The sequence below is a fragment of the Pan paniscus genome, chromosome 4, assembly GCF_029289425.2.
Source record: "Pan paniscus chromosome 4, NHGRI_mPanPan1-v2.0_pri, whole genome shotgun sequence".
Taxonomy (NCBI): Eukaryota; Metazoa; Chordata; class Mammalia; order Primates; family Hominidae; genus Pan; species Pan paniscus.
The window spans coordinates 131,217,361-131,240,313 of NC_073253.2; the positions used below are offsets into that span (position 1 = coordinate 131,217,361).

The 22,953-nt window shown below is 38.3% G+C and overlaps 2 protein-coding genes across 2 annotated transcripts; one reads left to right on the top strand and one right to left on the bottom strand.

The window, feature by feature from the left end:
• The first annotated feature begins 26 nt into the window (after nt 1–26).
• On the top strand, nt 27–20,793 carry LOC100972235 (putative F-box/LRR-repeat protein 21). Its single transcript, XM_034960549.2, has 7 exons — nt 27–164; nt 4,039–4,137; nt 5,008–5,127; nt 6,287–6,653; nt 7,118–7,255; nt 10,204–10,359; nt 10,731–20,793. Exons 4-7 carry the CDS (start codon nt 6,288–6,290, stop codon nt 11,373–11,375), a joined length of 1,305 nt encoding a protein of 434 aa, XP_034816440.1. The 5' UTR covers nt 27–164; nt 4,039–4,137; nt 5,008–5,127; nt 6,287; the 3' UTR covers nt 11,376–20,793.
• On the bottom strand, nt 17,036–22,887 carry LECT2 (leukocyte cell derived chemotaxin 2; the record flags this gene model as incomplete). Its single annotated transcript, XM_003829253.4, has 3 exons — nt 17,036–17,202; nt 20,921–21,066; nt 22,568–22,887. Coding segments are annotated over 3 exons (633 nt in total), but the record flags the coding sequence as incomplete, so codon positions are not given.
• Between the last annotated feature and the right edge of the window lie 66 nt (nt 22,888–22,953).

The following is a 22,953-nucleotide window of genomic DNA, read 5'->3' on the forward strand; positions in this document are numbered from 1 at the left end:
TTGGGCGGCTGCGGTCTGCGCGGACCCCGGTGCCTAGGCGCTCCTGTGCCTCCAGTGCGCGGAGCCGGCCTCGCTCGGGCGTGTTCCTGCGCCGACCGGACGGCCGGACTCCAGCGCCTTGGCCCGGCCCGCGAACGCTGAGCACGCGCGGAAACCCTTTAAAGGTAGCACATTTTTTGGGTGTCGCGGGGGCACCGCCGGCGGTGGCGACGTGGGGCGGAATGGGCTCGCTCTTTGGGCCCGGAAGGCGTGCGCTCGCGCCCTAGGCCAAGTCGGGGCGGTCTCGGGCGGCTGAGCGCCCCCTGGAGCGACCCCTCCCGCGGCCCGGGCCCCGGCCGCCCCCGAAGCCGGGATGAGCGGGGCCTAGCTCGGGCCGCCAGTGCGGACTCGCAGCCCCCGGGCGTCCGCTTTCTCGCTGGGCTGGGTTTCTGCAGTGCCGGGCGCCCACCCGGCCACCCCATGAGCCGCGCGTCTGGCTCTTCGGTGGAGTGAGCCTAGAAAGGGCGGCGTTCGTCCAGTGATCACTGCTACCCGAGGTTGCTTTTTGCATGACTGCTTGCAGTTAAGTTCACAGGAGTTTATAGTTGCCACAAATGTCAAAAAGTAGCCTTCCCGCGAGCTGAAAGCGCTCACCTGTGCGCTTTAAGGTGTACCGTCTTTGTCTTTGGCGAGTGTGCCTTTTAAGACGCTTCCAAGATAAATTGAATAAGAAATGATGATTATTTTCTCCCAGAAAAATCTTGCAGAAATGATTTCTGGAAACACCTGTGTTCGTTGTTAGCCCCCTTAGAATGCCCATCCCGAGGCGGGCTCTCCCTGGCTCGGAAGGCCTCCCCGCGGAGGGCCTGGCTTGCTGTCCGCTCGCTTTTCGCTTCCAGAGTCGGAGAGACGCGACTTTGGGGTCGATGTGGAGAGAGAAACAGATGCCCTAGGCGCCCGCCATTCAGGGATTTTCACAAACTGCCCAGTTCAGCTTTGTCCCTTGCGTCTCCAAAGGTGTTTTCAATCTACATATATTTGGAAAACTTCAGTTTTCATATGATTTATTTAAAAATAAGCATACATATTATGTTTATTAGGAAGTAAAAATTTTCTTTTTAAGTAGATATGTCCTAGTACCACAGAGAGACTTGAGTGTAGAAAATTGCTAAACCAGTGACAAAATGCCAGAACACTGCAAAGATGGCAACCACTGCTTTAGGAAATATTTGACATAAATATTTTTCATGTTTTGTCTCCTTAATATCTCGGTGATATTTTTATTTGATTTGATATTTTAAAAAGAATTGTAACTTTTAGACTTAGAAGGGAACTTAGAGTCTTATGGGCTGCAAAGTACATAAATCTGTTTGACAACGTCTCCAACAAATTATGTTTTGTCCTTTGCTTGGATTATATTTAGTAGAAAGAGGTGTTGCCCCATTCTTTTGTTGGAAAACTGTGTGTTTTTATGTGTTTTGGAGCGCGAGACTTCAGCCCTCCTGTCCAGGCCATGCTTCCCCTGCCCTTGCACTGGTGACTAGGATTCCAGGCTCCTTAACACGGACCATCTGCCTGGGGCAACAATCTGATTGTTTATCATGAAACTTTAGGAAGGAGATTAAATAAAGGACATTTAATAGTTATTTCCCTTTACTTTTGCTGCTCCCAACAAATTTGTCCACCCTTTTCGCATAATTTTGCATCTATGTTCTGTTATCTGTGGTATTCACCTATTATTTCTATTGTTGTGATCATTGAAAACTTGAAACTGTTGAAAGTAACTTCTGGGTATTCATTTCACCGATCTGGAAGAACCTAGTGATGGTGCAGAAGAGAGCTGCTTCCATGGCCTTTAGTGAGTTGGCTGTGGATGTTCAGTCAGTCTTCATCTCATCTTCTTTGATAATCTTGCCCTCAAGAATACTGTGGCAATCTCTTAGATACTTCTAGAGGATCCCATTCACGTAGTCACCTGATCTACCAAATTAGAAAACACATCAAAAAAGGCATTTGAGTTAAGGTGGTTAGTGGAGCTCCTCAGTGCTAATAAACTTGTTTCATACTCTGGAATTGTGCTGAAGATCCGTGTCCAGCTTGCTCTTTTCTCCCTTTTTGGAAGACTGGCTTATCACTTGATGGAGTCCTGTATTCTGGTTTTGTTCCCTACCTGTCCTCAAAATTCTCGTGACTATGAGACAGCCATCATGTTCCTTCAGCAACCAGGGAAGTAATTCATCTGATTCAGAAGACTTCAGTGAACTGATCTGAGATAGGTAGTGGTGCACCATCTTCTTACTGGTCTTGGGTAGCAACTCCCTATTGATATGTCAGTATTATGTCAGTATTCTCACATGAAGAATGGCCTATTGGCACAGAAATTAGCCATAAGTGTAACTCAGGAGAAAAGTTTCTGCAGTAAATAAAATTGTGTGTCATCTGATTTGAGTTAACTAGTAACTCGACTTGTCTTTTATTTTTGGTGTTTCACTGAAAGTGTGCCCTGGAGTTCCTTTCCCTCTACATCTGGAATAAAGGAAGGACAGCCAACCGTGACATTATCTGGAAAACAGTGTAACAGCAGGTGGCAGTGAGGAAATCAAATGGTAGATCGTGAGCTCAAATACATTCCCCTAGCCTGTCCTCCCCAGTTCTGCTTTAGGAGTTGGATTCAGAGAGAAATGGAAAATTAACAGGTGGTAGACAGTAGAGTTTTAAGGGAACTGTTTAATAAATTAATAGGTTGCCTTGTTTAACTCCTCTGTGTAGTTGAGTTTGGTTTACAAAAGTAGTAGAATGTATTTATTTATGTTTACCTTACGACATTTATTCACGATGCCAAGGGTGTGAGTTTTATCCTGCTGTAGACCTATATTACTATTTTCTTCAGTTTCCATAGACTTTCCTGCTAACTCTGACAAGTCATTTTCCTGAAATTTGGCAAACCTCAAAGAGTATGACTGAATCAATGCCATCTCTATCAATATATATGAAATGATTTTTAAATATGAAGCATATATTCTATTAACAGCAGACTAGTCCAACTATATTCATATGGGAATGATAATAAAAATCACTCATGTCTGCCTCTTTACTATAACTGTGGTGGTATTATGTGCTACTAAAATCTGGAACTGGAAGATTTACACAGCCTGTAAACAGATAATTGTAGTCATGAATTCCCTCACATTTTTTGTAGTATCTCTCTATAGACATTAATTAAAATACGGATTCTCAGAGTCCATTCACTCTTTGATCCATAGCCTTGGTACAGCCTCAAGAATAATTCCTGGGAATCATAAGATTTCCACTAAGCATGCTAATTTTTTGGAATTTGTTTTGTTTTTGTTTTGTTTTATTTTGTTTTGTTTTTGTTTTTGAGACAGGGTCTCACTCTGTTGCCCAGACTGGAGTGCAGTGGTGTGATCTCAGCTCACCGCAACCGCTGCCTTCCTGCCTCAGCCTCCCAAGTAGCTGGGATTACAGGCATGCGCCACTACCACTCAGCTAATTTTTGTATTTTTTTTATTTTAAAAAATTTTAAAAAGTTTTTTTAATTTTAGAGATGGGGTTTCACCATGTTGGCCAGGCTGGTCTTGAACTCCTGACCTCAAATGGTGCACCTACCTCGGCCTTGCAAAGTGTTGGGATTACAGATGTGAGCCACCGCGCCCGGCGGGGCTAGTGTTTTTTTGTGTGGTTTTTTTTTTTTTTTTTTTTTTTTTTGATACGGAGTCTCGCTCTGTCACCCAGGCTGGCGTGCAGTGGTACAATCTCTGCTCACTGCAAGCTCCGCCTCCCGGGTTCACTCCATTCTCCTGCCTCAGCCTCCCAAGTAGCTGGAACTACAGGCGCCCGCCACTATGCCTGGCTAATTTTTGTATTTTTAGTAGAGACGAGGTTTCATCAATGAACAACAACAAAAAATAGTTTTAGAATCAATAATTTCTAACAAAATCCTTCAATATATAGAGTGATATATAAAGAGCCTAAGCATAGAAATTATTGGATGTTTATTTATGTATTCTGATGAATGTGTTTTTGTGGTATTTTACCAAGATAGGAAGTGAAATCAAATGGATGTTGGTGAGTACCCTACGGCAACCATTGCTTCATTTCATGGTTCAGAGTGAACTCTAATCTGGAAGCCTTCCTTAGGTAAGAAAAGCTTGAAAAAGAAATGATCGACTTTTTAAATGGTCACATATCTTTAAGCTAGAATGTTTAGATTAACGTTTTCAAGCTAATAAAGATCAATTTGTCTAAAATATATTTTACAATGTACATAGCTATAAAATCATATGAAGTGTTTGATTTGTGGATGAGCATAATCTTTATGCTCGGAAGATTACACAACTTAAAAAAAATTAAAATATTATTTTTAACAAGTTACTGGTATTAATATAATACCTTAAATTACTTATTGCAATTCTACTATCAGCGAATTGGCAATTTAATGATATCATTAAATAATTTTAACAATCCATGCCACATACAATGAGATTTAATATATAGCACAGTCCCTCTGTTAAGAACTGCAAGGTAGTTTTCTAACCTGGTATTTGAGTGATGTCTTTGTTTTATGTCAGCATCACTGGTTTTCAAGTAAAGGATTCTATTAAGGGTAACTTCTTTATAAAAACTTAATGAAAATTTATCCATTTTGTTGATTTCCAAATGAAACGGTTGCAAGCAAAATGTCAATGACTGTGCTCCACATCAGAGTTTAGAATCCAGCATCTGTTCTTGTACCTTACAGCATTAAGGAGTTAGCATTGAAGAGTAGTAGATCCGGCCTTTTAAAATAGCATATGCTTTGAATTCTTGGTAGTCAGCAGTTTCACATAGTCTACGTAGTACTGCTGGACAGGGCCTAAGTCATGCATATAACTGGTTTAGTCAGACTGAAATGCGTGTAGTAGCTCTTTTGCCTGATGCTTGAGATGCAGCTTTGTAACTATTTTTGCTTTTCATTTTAATTTTCCAAACCCTAAAGATGACTTTTCATTTTGTTCAATGACTTTATAGGTCATTCCTGCTTCTGGGATCCAACTCTATGTTGTGCTTAAGAAATGTGTCACATCAGACAGAGTGAATCACAAGACAGAGATATTTACCTATCACATAAGTATTTTATTAGATTTCAAGGTATGTTTCAATTATGACACTGAATCTTTCATGTGTACATTCCTAACATTGCAGGGGTTAAAGGAGGGTTATATAGTTAACCAAAGTTCAATAAAGTTCAGAACCACTCTTACCATTATTTTGCCTTTCAAATAATTGTATACTTAAAATACTTTGTATTCTTACATAAAATATACGTACAAGATGACCATATATACTTGGACGTATCTGGACTTCAAATTTGCTGGAACTTAGTTGCGTCCCAAGCTGGCTAATACCTAGAGATTCATCATTTCTGTTTGGAGGGTAAGAATGCTCATTCCCTGGCTGCTTTACTGGAGAGGATCAGGTGTGTTGCTTGAACTAAGACTTTGTCCCTGCCATATCTAACTTCTCTGAGCTCCTGTGTCCTGGCTGTCATCTGAAAATTGTTGCAGATCATTTGAGTTTTTGTTAGAATTGTGCTTTGACTTAAGTAATGAAAACAGTTCAGAAAACTGCACTGGACAATTTAATATAGCAACACAGACTGCAACTAAACTATCTGCTGGCACTTTAATGCTCACAATGATCATATAGGTACTTTTCTTGTTGGAGATGAGGAAACTGAGGCTTAGAGTAATTTGTTCTGACACGATCATATGGTTAGTAAGTAGCAGAGTAGGGACTTATCTAGACCTATGCTTTTAATTGTGTTTTACTATCTCCCAGACCTCCCATGTCTTTTTTTTTTTTAAGGACAATTGCAATGTGATACTTCCTTCTTTGAAAGAGATAAAATACAATAATTGACTAGGAAAAAAAAAAAACTTGGGACATACACTGCTTCCTTGGACATTTCCTCCTGGAAGCCTCCCAAGCCACCTCTTCCACACACAAACTCAATCACATGCATCCTCTTTTCCTTCTGTTGAAACTTGTCCCAACTTTGGTCATAGCATTTATCACTGTATTTCACCATTTGACCATAGCTCTTTGAGAACAGGTTTGTACTTATTTATCTCTGTATCCCCAGCATGAGGTAGCACCTATCCATGCATGAAAGTGGAAGATACCTACTAAAATTGTATTAATTAAACAATTTTTCATTTTCTAATGTTATTCTGTACAGTTAGAGTGCCAATATTTGGTGGAAATGTGAAAAAACTATCAGAAACTGAACATTTTCTAATGTTTACAGAATGAAGAGGAACAGTTTATCTGTTGGGAATAAAATTGTCCAGTTGTCAGGAGCAGCGAAACAGCCAAAAGTTGGATTCTACTCTTCTCTCAACCAGACTCATACGCACACGGTTCTTCTAGACTGGGGGAGTTTGCCTCACCATGTAGTATTACAAATTTTTCAGTATCTTCCTTTACTAGATCGGGCCTGTGCATCTTCTGTATGTAGGAGGTGGAATGAAGTTTTCCATATTCCTGACCTTTGGAGAAAGTTTGAATTTGAACTGAACCAGTCAGCTACTTCATCTTTTAAGTCCACTCATCCTGATCTCATTCAGCAGATCATTAAAAAGCATTCTGCTCATCTTCAGTATGTCAGCTTTAAGGTAAGAAAAATAAGCATTAAATGGAAACCATGACTTACATTTCGTTAACAATGCTTTTGTATATCTAGAGCCTTATTTTGAGGCAGTCAGTGAATTTTGCAAATCATTTTATCCAAAGCGGTTTCCTGTTTTTCTGCAGTTATTTGCATCGATTGAAGTGTAGAACTTGAACCGTAATTGAAAAACTTAAAATGCAGTTTCTGTCATTTGTATGCTGTTATTAAAATTCAGGTAATTGTAAAAGATTTGAAAATATGAACTGCTTGGGAAGCTAATTTGTCATCATCTCTGTTTTTCGTTTTATCATCTCAGACATTTTGTATGAAGAAAAAATACTCATTTATATGATAGCTCAAAGGAATGAATAAAATTTCGCAACTGAATTCTACTAAATCATTACATTGCCAGTATTTCTGATAAATTATCTTCAGGAAATTATTCGAGATTAAAAATTGTCTGTCTAGGTTGACAGTAGCGCTGAGTCAGCAGAAGCTGCCTGTGATATACTCTCTCAGCTGGTAAATTGTTCCATCCAGACCTTGGGCTTGATTTCAACAGCCAAGCCAAGTTTCATGAATGTGTCGGAGGTAAGGATATTATGCGTTTTTGGTGAGCTATACTAAAATCCCTAAAGACTGCCAAACTAGGCAAAAGCCATTTTTTTCCTAAAGACAGACCATCTCCTATTTGTATTCAAAGTATTATTTAAAGCTGTTTTCTGTTGACTAGCACTTATTTTTGCAAAAATAGTTTATGCATGTTTTCATTCTTTAGATATATTTTGTAACTGTAGTCATGGTTACCACAGTGTCATTAATATAAAATTTGGATATTGTGCTTATTCTACTTAAATAACAATTTATGTAGTTACTTTGAACATAGAGCATGTAGAGGCAATAGTGGGTGTTTTTCCTGTGATTCTGTGGCCTGTCTTTTGGAGGTGGAACAATATAATATTTAACTAAATGAACTACGCTTGTTAGCATGATGTTTACATTCATGCAGTAGAAACTCCAAAACAAAAGTGGCTTAAAAACATGATCAAAGTATATTTCTCTCACATTAAAGAAATTGATAGGTGAGACAGTCCATAGCTGGTATGAAGGTGGTAGGAACCTAGGTTTCTTCCAGCCACTCCACTCTCTCCAGGGTGTTTCTTCAAGATGACCATCTGAGCTCTGACCATCACATCCTTGCTCTGGGGGCTAGGATGTTAGAAATGGGGGAAGAAGGGTGTGCCTTTTCCTTATCAAGGAGACTACCCGTAAGTACCACACAGTGTTTCTGTTTACCTCTAAGTCTGGCCACACCAGATTCCAGGGAGTCTGGGGAATCTTTGAGCTGGGTGGCAGTGAGCCCAGCTAAAAATTGGGACTGGATTAACAAACAAAGGAAAAATGGTTGCCAGCAAGCAGCCAGCCACGCTCTGCCATAGAAACTAATACCGTATTCTCCTCATTCAGGTTTCAACCTGAATGCCATCTCCTTGGAGAGCCCCTCCTTAACCATTGTGAAAATGGCACCTCCTGCTCCGGTAATAGTGTACTCTACCATTACATTATTTTTATCTTCTTCATGTCATTCATCAGTACTTGAAACCACCTTATTTATTTAATGTGTTTATTCTCTTCTCCTTATACCAAACATAAACTCATTGAAGGCAGAGATTCTATTTTGTTTACCATTATAAACCCAGAGTCAGAATAGTACCTGATATATGATAGGCATTAAATTATGGTAGTTGGTAAAGCTGGCTAATGGAAATTTTCCTATGGAGGAGGATAGAGGAATAGCAGCCTCTCTCTTATAAACTGGGTCATGGCACTCTTCTAGCAAGTATTTCTGCTGGCCTGTTTTATCTTCTAAAGGGATGTGCTGAAAAAAAAAATGGGTCATTTAGGGATTAGAGTAATGTAAGTAATCTGATGAAATTTACCACTTCTAGATAGTTATTTCCTTGTTTATGAACTACAGAATCCGATTACCCTGAAATTCTTCTTATATTCTAAAAGCTGTCTCTAATGTTGCACATCAGCTTCCAGGGCCAGCTTCTAGGTTAGCTGATGCAGTCACCAGAGCTAGATACCAGGAATTAATTAGCAAGCTTCATTTCAAGCTCTGCCTCTACTGTTTAAAGTAATCTCTGTGGCTTCTGGCAAGACCACAGATCTCTCTGAGACTCAGTTTTTTTAATCTGTTAACTAAGGAAAAATAAAAGTATAGCATTTTGCTAAGCATAAATAGTACTAAACTAATATATTGCTATTATAATGAAATATGTACTCTAATGTTTTTTAAAGTCGTCCTTCAGGACTAAAGCAGTCAGTTGACAATTGATTAAAGGGAAACTAAACCTTGTATTTATATTCCCCTAATAATTTTGGCACCATAAAATTTACAGAAGAAGTTTAGCCTTCTACCATTTGAAAATATGTGCAAACCAGTTTACAATTAGTATAAATCAATATGTTTTCTTATAAATTAATGAACATTTATAACCAATTTGGTCATTCTGTTAGGCATAATAGAACCTTTGGTAGAATCCAAATTGATTGATTTTAAAAAGGGAAAAGTGATCATGTACAGATTTGGTTTCCAGACTTTCTATCTTTGCCAAAAAATACTGAATCTGAAAATTTCTGAAATTCTACTCATTTTCAGATCAAACTAGAAGTAAGCTTTAGTCTGTCAGTCTTCAAAGCATATACGACTTGGATTTACTTTGGATAATTAGCTAGGAAAAGCATGTCACTGAAGATTGTGAAATCTTATAAAATGAATTAAAACCTCATTTATTCATTCAACAAATTTTTATCATCCATTTGCCGTGCTATGTGCCAGATACTATTTTAGGTGCTAGAGATACGGGAGTGGATAAATCAGATAAAAATTCTGTTTCTTCTAGGGCAGGGGTCAAAAATACTCAGATAGCAAATATTTCAGGCTTTGGGGGCCAAGTAGTTACACTGTGACTACTCAACTCTAACACTGGAGTCTGAAAGCAGACACAGACAATATTTAAATAAAGGGCATGGCTGTGTTCCCATCAGACTGTATTTAGGGACACTGAAATTCAAGTTTATTTCATGTCATAAAATATTATTCTTTAAAAAATTTTTCCAACCATTTAAAAATACAGAAGCCATTTTAGTGAGCCATACAGAAGCAGACCATGGGCTGGATTTGGCAAGTTGTCTGTAATCTACCAACCCCTGTTCTAGGAAATAAATATACAATAATTATGTCCTTTTAATATTGAAAACCAAATCCTTAATTGAAGTAATTGGAAGACATGTTTTATGAAACCTTTGAAGCTTTTTTTTCTCACTATTTCATTTATCAGTTATAAAAAGTATACAACTATACTTCATTATAAAAATATCTTCTACTGGAAAATGATTCTGTGGAAACAGCCATATGTTCATGGTTCTTACTATGTTATCGTTAGCATGTATTGATATAGTTTTAATGAATTACTTAAAGCTGTACATTTTAAAATAATGTTTTCATAATTTTTTCTTATTGCCATGCACGTCTCATTTTGTGTCAGCACTTAACAGTTGTTTTTATCAACTCAAAATCATTATCATCAATCAAAATTGAAGATACGCCAGTGGATGATCCTTCATTGAAGATTCTTGTGGCCAATAATAGTGACACTCTAAGACTCCTAAAGATGAGTAGCTGTCCTCATGTTTCATCTGATGATGGGTTACATTTTTTAAAGCTAGAATGATATGATATTTTTATTACAATAACTATAAAGATGCAATTTCCTTTTGAAAATTATATGCCTATGAAGCATAAATTATTTAAGTAAGTTTTTTCAAAAGATTTCTTAATCTGCAAGGTAGGTATAGTTATAGTAAGTTTCTCCTGAGATATTTTAATTTTACATATATACATATGCTTTTCATTATATACATAATACCTCCTGGCAGCCGTGCTCTCAGAAGTTGTTATTAGATAACTATTTTCACAAATAATGAATAATTAATATTAAATTTAAATTTATAAAATATTGTATTAGGATCAGTATGATTCTTTGTTCTTGAGAATTTTCCCCAACTTCCCACAGGAATTCTTTGTGTAGCTGATCATTGTCAAGGCCTTAGAGAACTGGCGTTGAATTATTACATCCTAACTGATGAACTTTTCCTTGCACTGTCAAGCGAGACTCATGTTAACCTTGAACATCTTCGAATTGACGTTGTGAGTGAAAATCCTGGACAGATTAAATTTCATGCTATTAAGAAACACAGTTGGGATGCACTTATTAAACATTCCCCTAGAGTTAATGTTGTTATGCACTTCTTTCTATATGAAGAGGAATTCGAGACGTTCTTCAAAGAAGAAACCCCTGTTACTCACCTTTATTTTGGTCGTTCAGTCAGCAGAGTGGTTTTAGGACGGGTAGGTCTCAACTGTCCTCGACTGATTGAGTTAGTGGTGTGTGCTAATGATCTTCAGCCTCTTGATAATGAACTTATTTGTATTGCTGAACACTGTACAAACCTAACAGCCTTGGGCCTCAGCAAATGTGAAGTTAGCTGCAGTGCCTTCATCAGGTTTGTAAGACTGTGTGGGAGAAGGTTAACACAGCTCTCTGTAATGGAGGAAGTTTTGATCCCTGATGAGGATTATAGCCTAGATGAAATTCACACTGAAGTCTCCAAATACCTGGGAAGAGTATGGTTCCCTGATGTGATGCCTCTCTGGTAATGGGCTGCCAAAGATTCTGAAATTGTTGTTGTTGTTTTTTTTAATCAGTATGATTAGCTGCTTTCTATCTAAGCAAATGTAAATTTTAAAATGTGTTGCTGCTGTATTTTAGGTCAAATATTTGATTGTTTGCAAACTGTCGTAATGGATTGCTGCAGAAACATTTGGAAAAAAATAAGAAATTTGAAAAGCAAGAAATTGCTGTAAATACGGCACAAGCCCTATATATGGATTAGATGGTCGATATGCCAAAAACTACAGATGGTTTCTAAGTAGATTTCTCAGCTTTCCTTGGAGGCATATTGTAGCTTGCTAAGTAAGTGTGTAATATTGAACTTGGATTCTGTAAAGTTATGTCATTTACTTTATTACATTGTTTTATTTGATTCTATTTTATCTTGGTATTAATATATTTTATAAAATATAAAATATTTTAAAGCTTATTTAACTATAACATTTTTAGCACCCTATGAGATCATCTTGTGATTCAGTAAAAAACTTCTAATTTCCAAAGTACTTCAGATTCTACTTTATTATATTGAGAGATAATGGACATTCGATTAAAATTTAAAAATACTAATTCATTTCATAATGATACTGAGGTGAAAAGACAAGAGATAGTCATTCTGATTGTTAGTTGGTAGACTATTTGAATAAAGCAGTAAATGTTGCAGGATGTGTTTGGGAGGGAATCAGCATTCGCTGCCTCCTGCTATGGATCTGGAACTGTGCCAGATCCTTTGCATAAGTGATCTTAGAATTTAATTAGCAACACAGTTAGAACTCCTTAGTGGCTGCTTATTGTCTTGAGGGTGAAGATCTAGCCTTAAAATAACCCACAAGGTCCTGCAAGGTCTGGTCCCTCCCTGCTTCTTTTGCCTCATTTCCCATCAAGCTGCCCCTTGCCCTTCGGTTCCCATTTCCTCTCAGTTCCTTAGAACTGTCCTGCACCCTCTAGTCACAAGGAATTCACTCGTACCTCTCTTTGCCTGGCTTACTCTCTGTGCTCCTCAGATCTTTCCTCTAGCTGTATGTCCTTGATCATGGAAGCCTTCCTGGACACGCAGCCCATTCCCTGCTCTTAGGTCAGGTCCACGATGTGCACTCTGTGCAGGGCACTCAGCACCCTGGCTTTACTGTGCGGCACTTATCCCTGTTATAATTCATTACTTACTGGTCTGATTATTACCTGTTTGTTCCATTGCACTGTAAACTCCATCAGTGCAATATCCTTGCTGTTTTTTGCTCACTATTTTATCCCCAGAATCTGCCATGCTAGTGGTTAGCACGTAGTAAGCACTCAATAAATTTTACGTAAGTACTTTGGTTTTCAAGCTTGTTCCACTCAGTTTGCCCCACAGTATCTTAAATTTTGAATAAATCAATTAAAATAAAAAGAATTAAATATGTTCATCACTTTCCAGTTTGGAATATTAGGAAAAAATTATAAGTATTTTTACCTATTAAGCAATTAGAATACATTGTGATGTGTAAATGGCAGTTTAAAAAATAGCACTTTTATATCCCTGTATTTAGAGACTATGTTTGTGTGTACATTCTCACCACTGTGCCATGTTATTTCTCACTGTAAGCTCTGTAAGGCTTCTTATATCTACCTATGTGTTCCTCCCTCTCAGAGCAGTATTGCTACATTAGTAATTACTCCATAAATGCTAGTGGAGCTGATTTTACTGGTTAAAAAAAATAAAACCAATTTCTTGAGGACTGGGGTGGTATTACAATTACAGATAATACAATTTATACTTTAAGATTTCAGGAGGATGCAGAAGCATCATATAATACAGGACTTAAAACCTGATTAGGGGCCGGGTGTGATGGCTCACGCCTGTAATTCCAGCACTTTGGGAGGCCGAGGCAGGTGGATCACAAGGTCAGGAGTTTGAGACCAGCCTGGCCAATATAGTGAAACCCCGTTCTACTAAAAATACAAAAATTAGCGTGGGTTGGTGGTGGTCACCTGTAGTTCCAGCTACTTGGGAGGCTGAGGCAGGAGAATTGCTTGAACCCAGGAGACGGAGGTTGCAGTGAGCCGGGATCACACCACTGCATTCCAGCCTGGGCAACAGAGCAAGACTCCATCTCAAAACAAAACAAAACAAAACAAAATGAAACAAAACCTGATTAGGATAACAGGACAAACAAAAGAAATAGCTTAACAGAGACGGAGTTGGGGATCAGAGCAGTGGTGGACATTCTGAAGGGATAAGCCTCTGGTCTCACCTGGGATCACTCTACCATGATATATTCTAGGAGGAGTTGGGAGTATACATACCCGAATGGTCAGGTGATAGAATGCCAGTGGAGTTTGCACTGAGGATAATGAAGCAAAACAGAGGGACTAGAGAAGGGAGGTTGGGGGTGAGTTTCTCCCCATTGTCGACTAGTATGGAGAGATGATGAGTACCATTGGCCTCTTCTACATAGAATGAGAAGGTGCTGCTCTAAATTGTGCTTTTTAGTGGCCCAGTAGTTGAACCTAGTGAACTAAGCACTATAATGAATCTTAGAGCAAAACTCAGAGTAAATCTAAGTTCATGAACTCATGTAAATTACCTTGATTGGCCTGACTTACTGGGTAAGTAAATGGAAGAGTAAAACATTCCTACAACAGCCAAAAATAAGACAAGAACTTATAGAGTATTTTAAATGTTTTGTCTAATGAAAATGTCTCTACTTTGGAAGTCTATGAAAAGTACTGTTTACTTAAAACTAGTGGATTCTAGATAAAGGATTTGACATTAAGTGGGTTTCAAACTTTAGTCTTTGGAGAATATTTTAGTTCTGTAAGCAAACTTTTTCATGTTAAAAGTGTTTACATTTGTTAGATGATTCTGGAGAAGTTTGGATAATTTTGTGGGCAAAAATTTGGTAAATGGAGAGAATGGGGGAAAGGTCTTACTGTAGGTTGTGCTGAAGAAACACAAAAATAGGATGCTCATATTTTTTGTTTTTCCTTCCTTGTGATCCTTGCTGGCCTCATTTGTATTGTACCAAATATGGGAGAGGTGAGTCAGGAAGCAAGCCTATTTTTCATGGGTATTGTTATTAATAACATGTCACAGAGGCAACAGGTATGTGATTACTGTAATATGCCACTGAGTGTGATAAATGTCAAATGGATGCAAGGATTCTTCCTTTTGTAGCCTGGCCTCTTAAATTGGCCACTTACCTCCTTCTTTTTCTTCTATTAAATTTATCTCTTGCAGATAATTCAAAACATTTTCAAAGTAAATATTGGTTTTATTCACATTATTAATGTGTAGCTATCAAACCTGACAGAATAATATCACAATTTTTGAAGTGTATATTATCATCATGGTTACTAATGAAAAGTAAGTTTCTCCATACTGTTACCCCTCTGCCATTCAAACCTTTGTAACATTTTTATGCTTAAGTCAAACGTTTTGACATCCAAACCTAAAAGACAAGGGGGAAAATAACACGGATTTGTTGTTGCACTAGAGGGCGCTGTATTCCAGTTCTTCCTGAGAAATAAGTCCTTTGGTCCAAAGTTTGCATTTCCATTGAGCAGATGTGAGAAGGCTGAGGGGAAGGCAATGTCCCTGCTCTACCTTGAGGAATTTCTCCATTCCAGGTCATGAGTCTGGTTTTTAAAACAATATCCATATCCACCTGTGTTTTGCCTCCTAAATAATCAGAAGGATGATTATTTGGAAAACTAAGCATATATTTTATTGTGCAAATATTTCAGAGTTTCTTTTAAAATTGCCTTTAAGAGCTGATGTGCTATTTCCTTTTTGTGTGTCCTCAGTGGAGTACAGCATTTATTTTTTGAAAGCCAAATTTCTGGAAACAACCTAAAGTTATTTGGTACCAAGGAGATGCATATTCAAATCAGACAGTGCTAGATATAGTTTGCCATTGAAAGTAATAGCAAAAACCGTGATTACTTTTGCACCAACCTAATAGATATAAGAAGGTGCTAAATGTGTGACATAGATTCTCAATTACCTGAGAGTCATCATGACAACTCTTTCTTCCTGGCCACCCACTGCAAGTCCTGTTGCTTCTGTGACATGTTATTCATAATAATAAATACCCATGAAATCACCTCCCAACTGCAAAACTACAGCACTGATAGTAACTTAAATCTTTCTGTGTGGTCCTCTCTATCTAGTTATGAGTTATCTAGAGTTCATTATTTTCTTGCTTGCCTTCGTATATGATTTTGTTATATAAAAAGGAAATTGTATTTTAACTGTTTTAACGTTATAAAAAGAATTATCATCCATTATGTGATCTTCTGGACTTTTTTAAACTTAAAATTATATTGCCATGATTCATTCAGGTCATTATGTTTAGCTGAAGTTCATTTATTGTGACTGCTGTTGACTATTACATTCTATAACTTTGATATTATTTATTGGATTTCACTGTTGATGGGCATTTAGGTCACTGAAGGTTTTGCTATGAAAAATAGTGATATCATGAACATTCTCATACATATGCCCTGATACACAAATGCAGCCATTTCTCTAACAATAAACTTCAGTTAATTATGTTTTCCTCTAACAATCTACACATAAGAATATAATCATTCTGCTGGCATTTTCTGCATTCCGAACAAATTTAAGCAGAAATTCATGAAGGAACTTTCCAGAATGATTAGTTCAATGTATTCATTTCTTACCGACTGGCTAAACTCTAAGGAGCCAGAATTATTTCTGGTCCTTTGGACATTTGTATGGTCTTGTTTCCTCGTAGTACCTGTTGTCAATATAACTAAGACAGAATAACATAGATATAATACAATGATGTGTAGAAATAAGTAGCTGTAATATGCATATGGCTAGATGAAGTTGACAGGCCCAGTTCCATGAGACACTTCAGATAAAGGTAGGCCTCATTCTCACTCTAGTCCTTCCTGTAGTGCAGCCTCACTGTTTTCTTGGGATATGTTTTCTTGGACTGCCATCATTCATAATCATGTGGGTGAGTGGATGGAAATACCAGCAAATCCTTTATTATCCATGAAAGCAGCTCGCTCTCCAACCAATATGATAAACCTAAGGATATTGCTGAGAGTCTACTACCTAAACTCAACTTATTCATTGAATATGTATTAAATGTATACTAAATCTAGCATTGTAAACCACTCGCTGTTCTTGTACTGTAGAAACACTTTCAGGCTTTTTCTTATTTTCAAGCAGAAAGGTTGCTAGTTTTAGAGGTGTCAAAAATGCAGCCTGGCCCAGCGTAAGTTCTCTTGTTTATTTATCTTAGATCTTCGGGACTGAGAAATCTAAAAAATAAAACCACTCAGATTCCATAGGTGACAGATCAAAGAGCCCGAAGAAACCAGTTCACTTGAACATCAGAGTGACAATGAGTTAAAATCAAAATGTTTTCTTTCTTGCATTTATCATGTTTCTATTTAAACTCAAATTTCCTTTTTTTAATTAAAAAATTTTTGTGGGTACATAGGTGTATATGTTTATGAGGTACGTGAGATGCTTTGATACAGGCATGCAATGTGTAATAATCATATCATGGAAAATGGGGTATCCATCCCTTCATGCATTTTTCCTTTGTGAACACAAATTTCTTGAAGAGCAGGGTATGCATCCAGGTTTTTAAGATGACTTTTTAATTTGAAGATCTGACCATTGGCCTTCCATTTACACGTATGCAGTAGGGTCACTCGAGTCACAGTTTTCAATGTGCACATGCGACTGTATGCCAGGATAAACTTTCTGCAAGGGCAATAGAGTTCCAAGTTTTTCTCCCTTCTTAATAGGACCTTCATACTTAATTGGCTTAATGTAGAACATTTTGACACAAAAACCTAAAAGAAAATAAGTATAATTATTTATCTGGGCTTCAGTAATCTTGAATCTGAAATTAAAAAAATAACAAATGGACAAAAAATAAAAAAAAGAATGTTGAATGAACTCAGGAGAGGAATAGATGAAAATGACAAAATGATATTAAAAAGGAAGACTAAATTACAAGATGCCAAAGGAAGAATAGATTCAAATGAAACGCTAATAAAGGCATTGAAGAATAATAGCAGGAAAATACTAGCTAGTTAGAAAAGGTGAGCCCTGAACAATGTCAACTCCAAAACATATTCTGATAGAATGATTAGACTTTAGAGATAAAAATAGAAATAACTGGAACAAAAATACAAACTTTGCTAAATATCAAAAGAATTAAAAAGGCAAAGACCCAAGCAGAGAAATAGAGTACAATATAATAATTATACAATAAAATGGTGTTGGGTACAAATACAGGAGTCATGTCTATAAATGTGAATGGCCTTATCTTGCCTATTAAAAGATGTCCCATTGGGTTGAAAAGCAAACCCCAATTGAATGCTGTATGGAATAAAACACAGCGATTGAAAAGGCTGAAAGTGAAGAGCTGGACAAAGATTTGCCAAGCACATGGACAAAGATTTGCCAAGCAATAAGAAAGCAAGGGCTATTGTCCTGTTACCAGAAGAGTGGAAATCAGGCCAAAAGGCATTGAAACAAGACGAAGATAATGTAAGAGGGTAAATGCCACAAGTCACAATGAAGATATAACAGTTACAACTATCCATGCACTAAATAACACAAGTCATCTATATAAAGCAGACACTACAAGAGATGCCAGGAAACATAGATAGAAACCCACCAATAATAGGAGACTTTGATACACTAGTGGCACTGCAAACTGGTCAAGTAAGCATAAAAATAAGGCTGTAAAATTATGCTGTCCAATATGGTAGCCACTAGCCACATGTGGTTATGCAGCACTTGAAAGGTAGTTAATCTGAATTGAGATGTGCTTTAATGGTAAAATACACAGTGGATTTTGAAGACTTAGTATTTAAAAATGTAAAATATCTCAATAATTTTTGTATTAATTACATATTGATATAATACTTTGAAAATATTGAGTTAAATAAAATATTAAAATACCATGTTTTTTTACTTCAGCATGGCTACTAGAAAATTTAAAATAATAATAATAATAGTTTTTTTTTTTTTTTGAGACGGAGTCTTGCTCTGTTGCCCAGGCTGGAGTGCAGTGGCGCGATCTCAGCTCACTGCAGGCTCCGCCTCCCGGGTTCACGCCATTCTCCTGCCTCAGCCTCCTGAGTAGCTGGGACTACAGGCGCCCGCCACCACATCTGGCTAATTTTTTGTATTTTTTAGTAGAGACGGGGTTTCACCGTGTTAGCCAGGATGGTCTCGATCTCCTGACCTCGTGATCCATCCACGTCGGCCTCCCAAAGTGCTGGGATTACAGGCACGAGCCACCGTGCCCAGCCGAAAATTTAAAATTATATATATGACTTCTGTTGTATTTCTATTGGATAGTTCTGCTGTAGAAGAGCTAAAACTGCATCAGGTAGGTTTTACGAATAAATATTAAACAAAAGATGTGCAAGACCTCTACACTGAAAACTACAACAACCATTAATATAACAGTGAAGGAAGACCTAAGTAAGTGGAGGATATAACATGTTCATTGATTGGAGGACTCACTACTTCAAAAATATTAGTTCTCAATTTGATCTGTATATTTACTGCAGATTCAGTCAAAGCCCCAGCAGGATTTTTGGTGGAAATTAGCAAACAGATTCTGTAATTTATTTGGAAATGCAAATAACCAAGAATTGCCAAGGCAGTCTGAAAGAAGAAGAAAGTCAATTCCAATTATGCATTCTGGAACTGGGGAAATAACCTCTTGGTAGATTGGAGGACGCACTGGGCTCACTGTAAGATGGACCCTAGTGAAAAGCTATATTTACCACCTGACTATAAGCCCCTAGTCTGACTGGTGAACCACAGTGGCCTTTTAGATCTCCAGGAATTAGTGTCAGTTTTGAGCAAGTGTCCAATAATCTCTGAAGAGCCTAATTATTTCTTCCCTAATGTGCTGTCATCCTGCTAAACCATTGCAGGTCCCTTTGGGGACAGCTAGAAGTAAGGTTTACAGTATAAATTTTTGGTTGCGTAGCAGGACCCTTACGCAAAAGGACTGAGCCTCCCTTTTGTTCAAGAGGCTCTGGGACTGTGAACCAATTCAAGCCTGGGAATTTATTGGGAATTGAGACCCATTATTGTGATGACTGAAGTCAGCATTTTGTTCATCAGATCTGGAGCATTTCCATTCATACAAGTCCAATAAGGCTTTAGTTGGCTGCTCATCTATTCAGTTCCTGAGTCACCATGATTACTAGCCAGTGTCACAAATCTCTGAGATTTAGACGAATCTGATTACTGCTTCTGCTCTCACTGACCTTGGCATTAACTGTTAAGTGCCACTACAGAGGACACAGTTCAATGGCAGAAGTTTCCCTTGTGACATTGGCCTACAGAGGACAACCACTATATAGCTCCTCAAGGATGTGGGTTCGCTCAAAAGATGCCTCTCACAGGCTTGGTGAGGAGGGTCTCCTCTGGACTCACTCCCAATAGGAATGCATATATATGTTCATTAAAAGGTATAAGGAAGTTCGTAGCAGCAATTTTATAATCATCTAAAACTGGAAACTGCCCAAAAGTCCATCTGAGGAAGAATAGATAAATAGATGAAAGTATACGCATATAATGGAATATCATGCATCAGAAAGAACGTGGATACAAAAACATAAATTGCATAATCACGATGTGGAATGAAAGAAGACCCAAAGAGTGCATGCTGTTTAATTCTATTTATACCGTTTTTAGAAACAGGAAGAACTAATACATGGTGTTAGAACTTGGGATAGTGATTACCTTGCTGGGAATAATGACTAAGTGGTAGCACAAGGGATGTCTGGGATGTGGGTGATGTTCTTTTTCTTGATCTGGGTGCTGATTACACAGGTGTATTCACTTTTTGAAATTCACGGAGCTATACATGGATGTGTTGTGCACTTTTATGTGTGTATTTATACCTCGATGGAGTAACCAAACAAAACCAATACCTGGAGTACCAGGAGATCTAGCTTTACCTAAAACTTAGAAGCTTTCAAAAATATTTCACATTCAACTCTTGCAGAAGTGCCAGCATTTATGATTTGTGGGATTTGAGTAAATGCAAGTATCTGTCCATTATGGTTAGCATTGCTGAAAGTGGCTTTGTTTATAGATTGTTAAGCAAAACCACATGGGCCACAGGAAGGAATGCCTCCAATCAGCTGTGGGGTTTCGTGAAGTGTGTGCATGAAGCAGAAGTTTTCAGAGAAAATGGTGAAACGTCCTTGAAAGTGCCTCAGCTGGGGGAGGATCAGAAAAAAATATCTATAGGGTACTATGCTTATTACCTGGGTGACAAAATAATCTGTACACCAAATGTCTGTGACATGTGGTTTACCTATATAACAAATGTGCACATGTACCCCTGAACCTAAAATAAAAGTTTTTTAAAAAATGCATCAGCTAGTTTGGGTACACTCTATATTCTTTCTGTTCCAGGTTTTATCATTTTGAAAGAAGTACAAAATCTCTACGTATGGAACCTGCATTAAATAAATGAGCATCAACATCTCCAGGAGGCACCCCAGGTATAGACTCCACCTCTCTTACCTCTTCCAGATATTCGAACACCATTATTGATAGCATTCTTGTTTTGATAAGGTTTCTCCTGGCCCACAATCATTCCAGTGAATGGTGCGTACACAGTAGATCCAGCAGAGCACAAGACGTCCACACCCTGGTGAGGCCTCTGACTTCTAGGATGTAAGTAAGAACGAACAGACTGAGGAACTGCCTTAGGGGAGCTTTACTGCCTGGGAACATGGTGTTGGCCCACTGTTTGCAGACGAGGTACCAAAGCTTGAAGCTGCCAGAACATTTTGGGATGTCCCAGGATGCCTCACTCTGTTTAGCCCAATTTTAACCTCCCTCCCCACAGGTGCTAATAACCATATCATAAAGATGAAAGCATTTAAAATGGTACTTGGTACATAATAAGCCTTAAGCAAATATTAGCTACTATTATTTTATGGCATGTTGGGGGAATGAGGCAGTCCATGTAAATGCATTTTCTAGATGCCTAGATCTTGACATCTTCAAGCCCACTTTGAAAACAGCTGTCTTTTTATGGGAACCTATCATAAAAGTATCACATGTTACCCTAGTCTTATTTTTCTTGCAGTGATCTAGAAAAGTGATTGTAAACGTCACTTACTGTATATGGTATTTTAATACAATGAGTGATACCTCCTGGGTTTATTAAAGTGCATGGAGCCCAAAACAAACTATTCCAGATTGTGACGTGCCTTGAGTTCGTCTTAGCAACCCCTCAGCTCTTGCTTCCGGCTGCTGTCACTATGCCTGCTCTCACCAGCCTCCCCTACCTTCTAATAGGCTGTCACCTGAACGATCAGGTTCACCAGGATTGCTGCAATTATGTACAAAGCAACACTGAGCAGGCTCAAGAGCCAAGAATTTACTGTATCAATCAAGTGCATAAACTTTGCAGTATGAGCTGAGTCTGAATTTTGGCAATTGAAGGGACGTTTCCCATATTTCCCTTCTCTTAGTCCTGTTTCAGTATTTGAGGTTGCTTTGTAAGTAGTATCTGTATATGTGAGAGTTCCCCTCTAGTTAGGATGGAGATCAGTGATATGACTGGACACATGGCTATTTCATTAGAAAGTGGCACCCCAAGGTGATGTTGGGTATAACTGAAAATTCACAAGTGTGACCCTCATTTTCTGGAAGAGATAGTGGTGCCTTCTCTCCTGCTTAGGGTCAGCCTCTAATATTCAACGTCCAGAGCCTGGGCCAGTAACCGCATGGTTTGGTGGGAAGAGGAACCAAAAGCCTGAATTCAGGTCCAGCCTTCACCATCTCCAACTGTGCTTGGCAGGTCCCTTAACGCTTTGGTACCTCAGTTAAAGTTTCTCTTCTATAAAATGGGATAGTTGTGTTTAATAACCCTTTGGAAAAAACAGGTGAGATAAGTGAATGTGTGAAGACATTCAGAAGGAAAACATTGTGTTTGCTCCCTGATCTTTTCCTTCTTCCACATTCTGATCCCAATTTATAGCTCATACTTGAAGCAGAGTTCTTGGAAGCTGCTCCAAAGACAGTGATGTAACTGGTTACATCTCTGGTTTTTCATGCTGTCAGAACTGTGAGCCCTTGAGGCAACCAACGTTGGGCAAGGACACTAAGAAAAGAGGTTAGGGACCAAAGGGTTGGGTGGTTGTTTGTGCAACTTCATACCTTTGAGCAGAGTACTGTCCACAGCCATGGCGGTCACACGTCCGGATCTCATTGGAAGACTTGCCAGCACATATATTAGCCCATGGCCCTGCCAGTGCTAAAAAGGAGAAACGTGAGAGCAGAGCTCCTGGCCTCAGACATTTCCTATCTCCATTTGCCTTATCAGTCACACAGTTGATCCTGACAATTCTGTTTTCACTGTAGTTTTCCCTGGACTTTATGTATTTATGGGAAGGTCGTCCTTCCAGAATTTTATTTCCTGATTCAGATGTAAAATTGGCTTTTTCCCTGGCCACAGAATTCTGCTTTGTGACGTTAGAGTATCAGTGAATACAATTTTTTTTTTTTTTGGATCGGAGTCTCACTCTGTTGCCAAGCTGGAGCAC